This window comes from Scleropages formosus, chromosome 2 (assembly GCF_900964775.1).
Source record: "Scleropages formosus chromosome 2, fSclFor1.1, whole genome shotgun sequence".
Taxonomy (NCBI): Eukaryota; Metazoa; Chordata; class Actinopteri; order Osteoglossiformes; family Osteoglossidae; genus Scleropages; species Scleropages formosus.
In genome coordinates, this window is record NC_041807.1 from 11,276,081 (window position 1) to 11,288,321 (window position 12,241).

The 12,241-nt window shown below is 41.3% G+C and overlaps 1 protein-coding gene across 1 annotated transcript in view; it reads left to right on the top strand.

Moving 5' to 3' along the window:
- Positions 1 to 11,987, top strand: part of LOC108939689 (PEX5-related protein-like) — a 93,337-nt gene extending 81,350 nt beyond the window's left edge. Inside the window, exons 8-14 of the mRNA XM_018761237.1 lie at positions 179 to 295; positions 1,240 to 1,383; positions 3,364 to 3,434; positions 6,544 to 6,756; positions 7,967 to 8,132; positions 10,685 to 10,842; positions 11,786 to 11,987. Coding sequence (XP_018616753.1) covers positions 179 to 295; positions 1,240 to 1,383; positions 3,364 to 3,434; positions 6,544 to 6,756; positions 7,967 to 8,132; positions 10,685 to 10,842; positions 11,786 to 11,987 — 1,071 coding nt within the window. The remainder of the gene's footprint in view (positions 1 to 178; positions 296 to 1,239; positions 1,384 to 3,363; positions 3,435 to 6,543; positions 6,757 to 7,966; positions 8,133 to 10,684; positions 10,843 to 11,785) is intronic.
- Positions 11,988 to 12,241: the final 254 nt, after the last annotated feature.

Genomic DNA, 12,241 nt, shown 5'->3' on the forward strand with positions numbered 1-12,241 from the left:
TCAATGTGTATCTTCTTTGTGTTTGTAGTGACAAGACCCACTCCAGCAACAGCTGCAGTATCTGTCACGGGCATGAGTATATAAATGTTGTCCATTTTGAGGACTCCTTCTGATAACCTGTAGGAAGCTGCCATTCAGCAGTTTGTTTCTCCTTTCTGCCCCCTGCCTTACTGTCCAGTCCGACACAGAGTTCTGGGATAAGATGCAGGCCGAGTGGGAAGAACTTGCTCGTAGGAACTGGCTGAGTGAGAACGAGCAGCCGCAGATTCCCTCTAACGTCTCGCCTCACGAAAAGGTGCCCTTCTAGATCTATCGACCCTCCACTGTTTGATTGTCTATATCCAGCTTCATTATTACTACTACTATTGCTTCTATTCTATTATTCTGTTCTACTATTATTATTATTATTATTATTATTATACATACACAGCTCTAAACTCTTTATAAGCATTCACCCATCTTTACAGCAGAGCAGTATAACACACAAATACACACGCACACACACACACACACACACACACACAAACACACACACACACACACACACACACACAAACCAAGGGCAGTTCAGAGTCCCCATTCACCTGCGAATTGTGGAAGGAAACCAGAGCACCCAGAGGAAACCCATGCAAATAAGGGGACGACATTTAAATTCCTAAGTAAGCCAGATTCCAGTCCATGTTCAAATCCACAGTCCAGGTGCTATGAGGTACCGCAACTACAGTATCTGTTGTACCACCCTCATACCGCAATTAATTTGTACGCCTTTATTTTCGATCGCATTAATAGCTACAGTACACTGTTCCGATGTGCAGGTGGGGTTTCAGCAGGAATTTGCTATCGGCTAAACCTGTGGTTTCCAGTATGGAGTGGGAGTCTCAGAGCCATATGTTGTTTGTGATATTCACTCTCTGTTTATATGACTTTCTCCATGGAATTAATGAGACACTTTTGCAATGTCAGCTTTCTGATATAACCTAATCCCATGTGTAATTGGGGTAAAAAAATCCATTCGGTAATGCTGCTCCTCTGTACGAAAAGCAAATCGGTGGAAAAATAAGAGGAGAAATGCAAAGTTTAACATTTAAAAAGAGCATCAAACCTCACTGGGTTTTGCCAATGGTAATCAGAGGTAGTAGGACGCTGTGCAAATATTTTGCATTTCTAACTTTCTAACTTTGATTATAAGGAAAACAGAAGTGTTGTAGATGGCTCAAACATCTATTCTATTTGCGGTAGGGTTATTACTTTCACACGGACAACCCATTCAAAGATTGGACCAATGCTTTTGAGGAGGGCGTGAAGAAGGTCAAAGAGGGAGATCTTCCCAATGCTGTGCTGCTCCTGGAGGCTGCCATCCTCCAGGACCCTCAGGACTCAGAGGTGAGCTGAGAGCACATTCCCATTCATTCACTGAGTATTATTCTCGAAAACAAAATACAGTGATTACTATGTGGTGTTTAGCTGACACCTTTATCCAAGGCGACAAAACATATTAGATACACTGTACTACACTCAACTGATTTTTCACCCCTTAAAAAGGCAGAATACACACTTGAGAGCCACCAATTCATTTAAAACATGTCTTTGGACTGTGAGCACACTGAAGAAACCCATGCGATCTTCATAAAAACTGAATGCAGACTGAACCGATGTCCAGCAATACAGCCCAGATACCATCAGCAACCAGTGCAACCTGCTGCACCACCATGTTGCCTTACTAGGTAGTACTGGCTAACTCAGTAACCCAACCACAACTCTCTACCCCAGCTCTAATTTACAATCAGGTCATTCCCAGCATGGCCCACGCTCCATAGTTTATGAAAGACAATGCCAGCTGTATACGAATTTGAATTAAAGAAACATTGGCTGCTCATACTGTATAGCAACATGAAGATTTCCCGAAAGCTGGTGTGTTGAGTGTGTTGCTGGAATGAACAAATGAAATTTACTACAAATCTGTTGCCTCCTTTGTCTATAATAATGTCCTTTCAGGTAAGGAAACTGGCACTTTAGTTCCCCCTTTCTTTCCCTTAAGAAACCACTTTGTTTATGGCAGGGATGTGCTGTGAATTATATTCAGTGTCCCAGATAGCGTATGTGAATATTCCCCTTTTCTAGTAAAGATTATTAAGCTTATTCTGTAACTAATTTGATTCTGAACATACTCCCAACATGATTAAGTAGCGCACCCCTGACTGTGAAAGACCTTTGGGATGTTTCATTAATAGCATTTTAATGTATCGCTAGTTGAATCTCGGTGTTACAACATGCAATAATGAAACGCACTGATTAACACAGCCATGGCATGGGACCAGTCTTTGGTCAGCAATGGGAACAACACTGCTACATCTACATTTAGCAACGTAAAATGTTAAGCTACTTACAGTATTTTAACAGCTAGGTCAATTTTACTGGAGCAAACTATAGTAAGTATCTTTATCAAGGGTACTACAGCAGGCAATGCTTTTCAAACCAAGGTTGTTTAAGCGCGCAACAGCAGTTCTCACCACTACGCCATCTGCTGTCTGTGTTTTATGTTTTGGGCCTTATTAACTTTCCTGCAATAATAAAGTTCTTCTGTTATTTGTGTAAGCACAAAAAAATCACTGAAACAGCATGGCTCAGCTTTTACTCCCACTCAGTCCGGTTCTACTCATTCCAATAAAGACTCTCCTTAATGAGAAATGATGAATCATTAAGTTTGCAAAATAGAGTTTATGTGATGCCAGGTTCTTCTAACATTCCTCTAATACTGGACTTATAATAGCGGGCCTATTGAGACAGGACATAAGCCTTAACTTGCAGTTTTTAAATTGCCTGATAGGTTGCTGTCTCATGCTTTTAAAAGATATCCCTATTGTAGGGAAGAAAGACGACAAAAATGTGGCTTGATTCTGTAATCGGTTTGGCAATTATGTTATATATAGGACTGCTTATAATTATTTTTAAAATATTACCCCATTAATTTGTCTGGTGTCAACTTGAATTTGACTCCATTCGATTGCCAAGTAATCACTTTCATGGTAACGGAGTAATCAGTATGTCTTTCGGTTGTGACCATGCATGTCCTGCATGGAATTTGAACTTATTCCCAAAAGCACAGCTCAATAAAAATACCTTTCATATAATTTTCTTGCTCAGTAATTTCTTGGTTTTTGAAAAACCACATTATGTGAGACATCTTTTAGTTTTGATGGCTTTCTTGCACTGGGCTTTAATTGAAAGATTTGACATACAGATGGCTAGTGTATAAGCTGAAGGTGTCATTGTCACACACTCTGTGTACTTTGGCTTTGCTTCCTGGAACGCATCCCCATCCTCCTGAGGGACACCCTGAAACTCTACTGTCTCCTTTTATAGGCTTGGCAAGTTTTGGGGACCACCCAGGCAGAGAATGAAAATGAGCAAGCAGCCATTGTATGCCTCCAGAGGTAAGGAGGTGTTACTGAATAACATGTAGAATGTATGGCTCATCCCTCACAGTACTGGATCCCATACAATGAAAAATGGCTATAACAACTTGTGAAAATATATACCTTTTTTTTTTCATAAAACAGGCCAATGACATCAGTACAGTGGCTTTTTTGTACAGGCTATACAACCACGCACAAACTTAGCGTCATATATAGTCTGTTATTATTATGAACATTGTAAGGCAACTTGAGAAATCAATGAAATGTCTTATTGACAACCTCAAAAAATTACAGCTATCGATTAATATCAGTCTAATACCACAACTGAAACAGCAGATTCATTGTTAAAAATGTGATAAATGTTGGTGTTGTCGTTGTCATGAATAAAATACCTTTTGTTTTAGTTTTATAATTAATTTTACGTGACACATTTTATGTCTGAAAATTGGCAATTTTTAATTTGAAAAATAACGTTAATTCAGTCCCCTCACAACAAAAATTTTCTTGATTGAGTAATTTCTTAGAACAAATCAACTATAAAGTGAGGGATTGGTGTATTTGCATGGATTTGCATTGGTCATAATTGACTCTCATTTTGTTTTGCTTCTGCCTCTTTTTGGAAAAATTAAGCTACTATGAAATGTGCACATATATAGGATGTAGAGTAATAACAAGATATTTCCTTATGAAGTGAAAAGAGCAATTTAGGTCTTATTACCCTTTGCAGAGCAGAAGCATTGTATTTTTAATGTGAAATTTGGATTTATCACATGCAATTTGATGATGTAAATTCTAAATGAAATGTAAAAATTTTACTGTTTTTCTCTCAACTCATTACTGAACTGTACACATGGCTTTTCTAAATGATACTGTTACCTTTCCTGTGCACATACACGTGCAGTTTCAACAGCGGTCACAATACAGCAGTAAACGTTGAGTTCGGCCCGTCATGGAATGAAAACGACACCCTCCCCGTTGATGCAAACATGTGCAATGATGCATTAACAACAGCTTCCAGCATTTTTTTTGGTGGAGCCATTTTGGAAAATGGAAATTTCTGACAGCATAGCTGATCAGGCAGACCCTGAGTGAGTCGCCTGTAAAACGGCAGTCATGGTGCTGGGAAACAGCAGGGTGACGATTGCTCTGGGACCATTCCCCACAGAGAGGTGACACACTTCTTCCTCCGACGCGTAGAAAAGCAGACGAAACCTAGAAGCATAAACACTGCAGTGGAGAAGGGTGTCGCTGTGTTGGCGTTTCACATTCTCGAAACAACGGGGCAACTCAGGTATAGAACACACCTCTTCGGACAAGCCGTGACTCTGAACGATGGTGGTTTGTCTCTCAAAGGCTCTAGTACAATAAACAGGAGATCAAACGAAACTGCATTTTATGAGAGCAAATTCGGAGACATTGTGATCCTTGAAGGAAAAGAAGGAACTTTAATCGCGTGAAAGTTTCTGAGCAGCTGCAGCAGCAAAGTCCAGAGCAGGCAGGTTAATTTATCACCAGTGTCATCCCTAAAGCGGTAAACCCCCGGTCCCGACTCTGTGATTTAGTTTGACTTCACCAAAATGAAGCACTGTTACTTCATTCCGGTCATAGTAATGGAGTTATATGCAGTCACAATTCTGTGGCACATTTGTTATTTTGGAATGACTCCTTTGTCAAACATACTGTAGTGCGCTGCACTTCGGGTTTAGATGGGGCGAAGCAGGGTGCACAGGCAGCATTCGTTGCAAACACCTATGTGAATATTATATATACACAGATTCATACTTTCACTGAAAACAGACTGAAAACGAAACATATTTTCAAGACATAACTTCAATATTTGAGCAAATAAATTTAATGCATGGTTCGACAGTTTGTTCCATAGAAACAAATCGAAGATGCAAGTTGGGGATTTGTCTTACAACGTGTCTTACAATGGATGGATGGATGGATGGATGGATGGATGGCCCTAAGTTGCAGAAGGACAGGAACTGCCAAGTTTCTGTTTCTAAATCCATCTTGACTTTTTCTTGGATTTTCTTCCTAAAGTCCAGAAGTGCTGAGATCAAAATGGTAAATTGTGCAAATGCCCAAGTTTTTGAGAATTCAGTAAATGTCACCTGCACATTATCTGTGTATGACCAAAATTATGTTTTTATTTTTCCTGTCTACTACTGCCCATGGATCTCTTATAAACTTCTTTTCCAAAAAAATAGCACTGCTAGAGTGCAAGACAGCATGGCCCACAGGTCACTGACTGTATAAAAGATTTAATTTAGCAGTTTTCATGATTTCTAGCAGTCACTCTGAAGGACACTGTAAATATTGAGAGCACAACCACACTGGGTCAATGTGATGCTGGAAGCTGGAAAGAGGAGCAGGTAAAGGTGAAGAAAGGCCTTTCGTAGGAAAGAGAGGGAGATACATGCCTCCTTTTTTAATTTGATAACAATGCAAGTAGGCAGACATAATGAGTAAGACTAAATTTAAATCTCAGAGATTCTTTTCACCCGGGGGGGGGCGTGGTGGTGCGGTGGCACAGTGGGTTGGACCGGGTCTTGCTCTCTGGTGGGTCTGGGGTTCGAATCCTGCTTGGGGGGCCTTGCGATGGACTGGCGTCCTGTCCTGGGTGTGTCCCCTCCCCCTCCAGCCCTACGCCCTGTGCTGCTGGGTTAGGCTCTGGCTCCCCGCGACCCTGTATGGGACAAGGGGTTCGGACTGTGTGTGTGTGAGATTGAGAGATTCTTTTCACCGACAGTAATTTTTTAGTGTCCCTTGGGGGGGGGAGGTTGCTGCAGCAATGAGCGAATGCAAATGAAGGCCCTACGGAGCGCTTAAAAACACTAAGGACCACAAAAGAATGCATCTCTTAGCCAGGATACTTCACATGAAAACAGTTATGTTTGAGGGCCTCAGAAATGATTTGTGTCAAAGCCACAGATCTGAGGCACTTTGAATGGGTGGTCCTCTAGCCTTGGTCCGAAATGACCAGTGGGACTTTCGGTGATACTTTCAATGATACCAGGCTGTCTCTGGCAGTTCTTACCTGACGCCCAGCACGCTTGGCGACTGTCCCACCAAGAAGGTTTGGCTGCAAAGTATGGTCTACAACCTTGGATCTCTGTTTCAGGTGCTTGGAACTCCATCCCAGCAACCTGCAGGCCCTGATGGCGCTGGCTGTGAGCCTGACCAACTCAGGCATGCGGCAGGAGGCATGCGAGGCCCTGCTGGGCTGGTTGCGCTACCACCCCAAGTACAAGTACCTGCTCAAGGGCCGTCAGGCCCTAGGCGTTGGCTCGCCGGGCCCCCAGCACAAGGCGTCTCGGGCCTCTGCCAGCAGTAGGTATGGATCTCAAAAAAATGGGACCCATGTACCACACATGCTCAGTAAGATGTTACTGTAAATCAGCCAATGTTGCTGTAAATGGACTTTGAGGGACTTTACATTACCTGTAAATGCATTGTAAAAATAGCAGTATGAGGTATACTCCAAGGACATTTGTATTTCTCCTGTGTGTCCAAAAGTCCAAAAAGGTGATTCAAGTCTCTGGAGTTGATTTAACCGTGCCATTCCATTTTTACTCTGTTCAGTAGCTAGAAAGATAAAAATTCACTATGGCTGTACAGCAGGAATGTAAATATAGCACAGTGCCACATGTAGTATGACTGAAATGCATCACAGAACAGTCTTGCCTCTTCTTTTACTTCTTGTGCCTGCTTGTTTAAGCATCTTATTTGTGTCAGTTCAGCGAATAATTTTTTTTATTTTTGCAAAAGGAAAAAGTTTTTTTGGAAGTTATTTCAAGGTCCTGTAGCTACATCTGGTCTGAAAAGAAGTCACTAAGCAAAATATCTATATATATATAAGGGGTGAGAAGATTTACCACACTTTGCAAAGTAAATCAGAAGTTAAGATACAGAAGTTAAAATATTATCTGCCGACTAACCAGCTATCAAAAGTTAAAATACTGAAGTTCAGTTTTTATGTGATGCAACCCAAGCATTCCATAAACAACACAGAAGTTAAACACTATGAGGTTCTACAGCGGCAGTTGCTGCACAGCAAATCGTTTAAAACAAAACTTATTTGTTAAGATAAAAATGTTGTATTTTACCTTAACATGATTTAGTTAAATTGTTTTACAAATTAGAATTCATCTTATCTGGGATTAATAAATCATTCACTTGCCTGAGTAATGAAGGGTTATCAAAAATTAAATAACTGATTATAATTGTTTGACATGGTATTATCTTTCAACTGTCAGAAGATGAATAAATCTAATCAAACATGTCTTTTCTTTCCACTTTCACAAACACAGTTCTGAAAAAATGTCTGGAAGGTCAAGAGATTCAAATCATGGGCTGAATTAATTTGACTGCTCAATTGTCCCTAATTAAAAACTAATTAAAAGTTTAGTTGGAACAGTTTTTTAAATAAGCCAGACACAGGGGTCACTTGGAACAAGGGTTGAGGATCCTTGATGTAAGGTTGTATATGTGAAGCATGAAGGAAGGGTGTTCCATGACCTGCTGACCTTTCATTACTTCTTCAGCACCCTCATGGCAGACATCAAGGAACTGTTCCTGGAGGCAGCAATGAAGAACGCAGATGTGATTGACCCTGACCTGCAGACAGGCTTGGGTGTGCTATATAACCTCAGCTCTGAGTTCAACAAGGCCGTGGAGGCCTTCAACAAAGCTTTGTCTGTTCGACCGCAGGTGACGGGCAACCCACCCAATGCAAATTGTTGACACTGGTACACAACACATAAGGCCCATTTCTTGATGTCCAAGATTTGTTTTGACATTTTCCAGATCCTTTCACTTAAATAACTTGTTGTGGCTTTAATTTAATACAGCACCTTGTCAAAAGTTTGAGCACACAGGGGTAGTATTTGCATGGGACAAATTGGGGAGAAGAGCAGTGGTAAAGCAACCTATGAGCATCCTAAATCTCTGGGAATTGCTGCAGAAGAGATGGGTAGACATGTGTAATTTCCTGGTCACACTTATTAACTGAATGCCTCAATGAGGAGAAAAAAAATTTTCAGCAAGGGTACTCATATTTTGCTTGCTTGGTACACAGAATGTAGAATATTGCATACAGGACTGGATGTCAGTGACATTATTCAGATGCTGGTCCATAAGGGTAAAATAATAATGTCCTTCCAGAGAATTTGAGTTGGAGATGGATTGGGGCTCCAATGAAGCTTCATAATTATAGGTATTCCTTCATTTATGACATATACAATTTACAACGAGTCAGACTTACAACAGCTGTCCCATTCATTTCCTTTCACTAAACACTTGCTCTGGTCAGGGTCACAATGGTCCGGAGCCTGTTATAGAATCACTGGGCACACAAAGCTGGGTTACATCTCTGGACAGGACACGAGAGAGTCGTAAGGTTGCCAGACTTGCACACAATCACCCATTCACACTCTGTGGGCAATTTAGAGTGGTTAGTTCTCTTGAACTGCATGTCTTTGGACTGTGAGTGGAACAGGTACACTCTACCCAGACTGAGCCTGACTCAATCCTATACCCAAACAGCAAAGGTGCTGTGAGTCATTGTCCCAACCTTATATTTTCAAAGTCTTGACATTTGGTCATAACGTTTAATAACAAACACTGCATCTGCTGTACAATAACATCAGCTGGCTGTACTGGCGTAAGGTACCAACTTTTCTTATTGACTCAGTGTATTTGTCAGCAATTCTATGTTATGTACAAAACTTTGATTGTCTTGCAGAACATTTTGTTTGTGATTTCTTCCATCCAATTTCATTTACTGAGTAGGGTCATAGTGATCTGCAATCTATCCCAGAAGCTCTGAGTGCAAGGCTGGGGGGGGGGAGTTTTCCCTGGTTGGGACGCCAGTCCATCACAGAGTAGTCTTACACACACACACACAGCCATTCACACACTATGTACAAGTTAGAGTCACCAGTCCACCCGAATTGCATGTCTTTGGGCTATGGGAGGGAACTGGAGCACCTGAAGGAAACCCATGCAGACACAGGGAGATCATGCAAACTCCTCATAGATATTGAACCCACGTTCTGGCACACCACCAAAGCATTGTGAGGCAGCAACACTACCCACAGTGCCACCGTGCTGCCCCATTTCTGATTCCATTCAAGCAATTTTTTTCACAATGGCTTGCAAGCAAAAGCGTGAGTATTCTGGTGGTGCAGAAAAGAATAAGCAAAAGAAAGTAAAAGCAATAGTGCGCCGTGAAAATATAACTATAATACTGTCCAGTATTTATATTATTATTATTATTCTGTTATTATTTTAACGATTAATGTTCAAAATTTGTAAGAAAATGTAACACAGCTCTGTTATAGAACTTAATGGTTTATATACAGTAGTTTTTAATAATACAATATAAAGGCACTTCCAACTTACTAAAATGTTGTCAGAGTCGAACTCCATTTTATGTCGAGGACTACCTGTTGTCTGCTTTGTGATGTGTATGAAAGTTGTAGTAACCACTGGTACTTGGACTGCAAGAGTTTTATTTTAGTCCTCTTCTTAACAGTAAGAGTTTTTCTGTTTTCTTCTCCTCAGCTGCCAGCTATCTTATTTTTTATAGCTGTATCTGTAACTGCGAGGGGGGCACGGTGACGCAGTGGGTTGGACCAGGTCCTGCTCTCTGGTGGGTCTGGGGTTCGAGTCCCACTTGGGGTGCCTTGCGGCGGACTGACGTCCCGTCCTGGGTGTGTCCCCTCCCCCTCCGGCCTTATGCCCTGTGTTGCCGGGTGGGCTCCGGTTCCCCGCGACCCTGTATGGGACAAGCGGTTCTGAAAATGTGTGTGTGTGTGTGTGTGTGTGTGTGTGTATCTGTAACTGCTGCCTCTCTCTGTTGTATCATTATATTACTTTGTTCAATACTCTGTTCGTCCTGAGGAGGAGAGCATTCTATAAGAATAAATAGAATTGTTGCATAACACTGTTTGTTAAAATGTACTCAGAAATAAAGTATTTTAAAAAATACTGCAGTAGTTTGCATTCTGTATGCCTTTGTATGAATATTATAATAATGATAGTTTATCAAACTAAGAATAATATTTTTTTCTATTTGAATTAATGACACTTTCATTACATTAACTGTAAGTTTTAAAGTTAATATACTTGTTTTGCACAATTTCATTTAATTTGTTTACTCTTTAGACCGAGGCATATTTTTTTTAAGAAATTCAAATATAAATCTGTGTGTACTTCTGAATGAATAATTACCTCTTTATTTCCTTCGGAATTTTGTCCAGGACTATCTTCTGTGGAACCGACTTGGGGCCACATTGGCCAATGGGGACCGCAGTGAGGAGGCAGTGGACGCCTACACCAAGGCCCTGGAGCTCCAACCAGGATTCATCAGGTCTCGCTACAATCTAGGCATCAGCTGTATCAACCTGGGAGCCCACAGGTCAGCATGGATGGGGCAACAAAGCATGGGGGCAAAGAGATATGCTAGTGGGTGGGGATATATTTATGGAGGTGGAGTTACACATAAGTGTCAGAGGGGACAGGTGGAATCACAGTTAAGTGTGTGAAAGAGGATCTTTCTCCCTCCTTACTAGTACCATGTTCTAAAGCTTTAAAGCTTAAAGCTTAAACCATCCTGCTATAGGTCAGAAAACGTAGCCCAATGACATGCTGGTCAGGTTCCCCCATAGCTGGTGGTAGAGAGTGTTCCACTGATGTATGGATGAGTGATCCATTGTAAGTAGTGTATCTAGCAATGTCAATCACTAGGTGTGTGGGCTGATAACACTACATAGAGTTCATTGGAAGTCGCTTTGGAATAAAAAGCATCTGCTAAATGAATAAATGTAAATGGGTTAGGCTCCAGTTCGCCGCGACCCTGCTTGGGACAAGCGGTTTCAGCGAGTGTGTGTGTGTGTGTGTGTGTGAATGCAAAGCCACTATTTCTATATTTTTGCATTTGGCAGATGCTTTTCTCTAATACAACATCCAACTCTGATTAAACAAGTGTATTATTGCAGCCACACCTTGGAATAGGTACATTGGTTTGGGTGGTCATATTTATTCAGATATTTAGAATGACCAAAAGGGGCACTCTCTAAGACATGGGATGTTGGAAGATGTCAACATTAGTGCAGAACTATAGGAAGACCAGATATGTAGTGCTGCATAATCTCCCATTGTGTGGTGTCTATTAAAATGTGTCCTATTCCCTTAAAATTCATCGCAAGGACCACAAGCAGCACCATCCAGGCAACCACTGATATAAAATTCATGTGGTACCTCAAGCATTTACAGTCACCAAATCACATGTTCAAGAGAAATGAGTTTGGTGGAGCTGCACTGTATGGGAAATCAAGATGTAATGATTGATTGTCTTGCAGGGAGGCGGCAAGTAATTTCCTCACAGCACTGAACCTGCAGAGGAAGAGCAAAAGTCGGCAGCTCTCCCACCAGGTCACATCTGGCAACATCTGGGCTGCCCTGAGGATAGCCCTCTCCATGATGGACCAGCCTGAGCTGTTCCAGGCAGCCAGCATTGGGGATCTGGACCTGCTCATGAGGGCCTTCAATTTGGACTTCTGAGCACGACTTCTATAGCGAAAAGCCAAGCATCCAAAGTTGTGTACATATTTGAAATGAATCTTTCCACTTTTATTTATTTTCCACATGATAAAGCCAAGACTTTTTTGAGGATCAATTCTGCAGTCCTGAGTATGTGCTTCAAAAGAAATGACAGTGATGGATTTTACACTGCAATTTCCCTAAAGAGCACGAAGACAGGTGGAGATGGTAAAAAAAGTATGCCTTAGAGAATACACCCATTAACACAGCCTCAT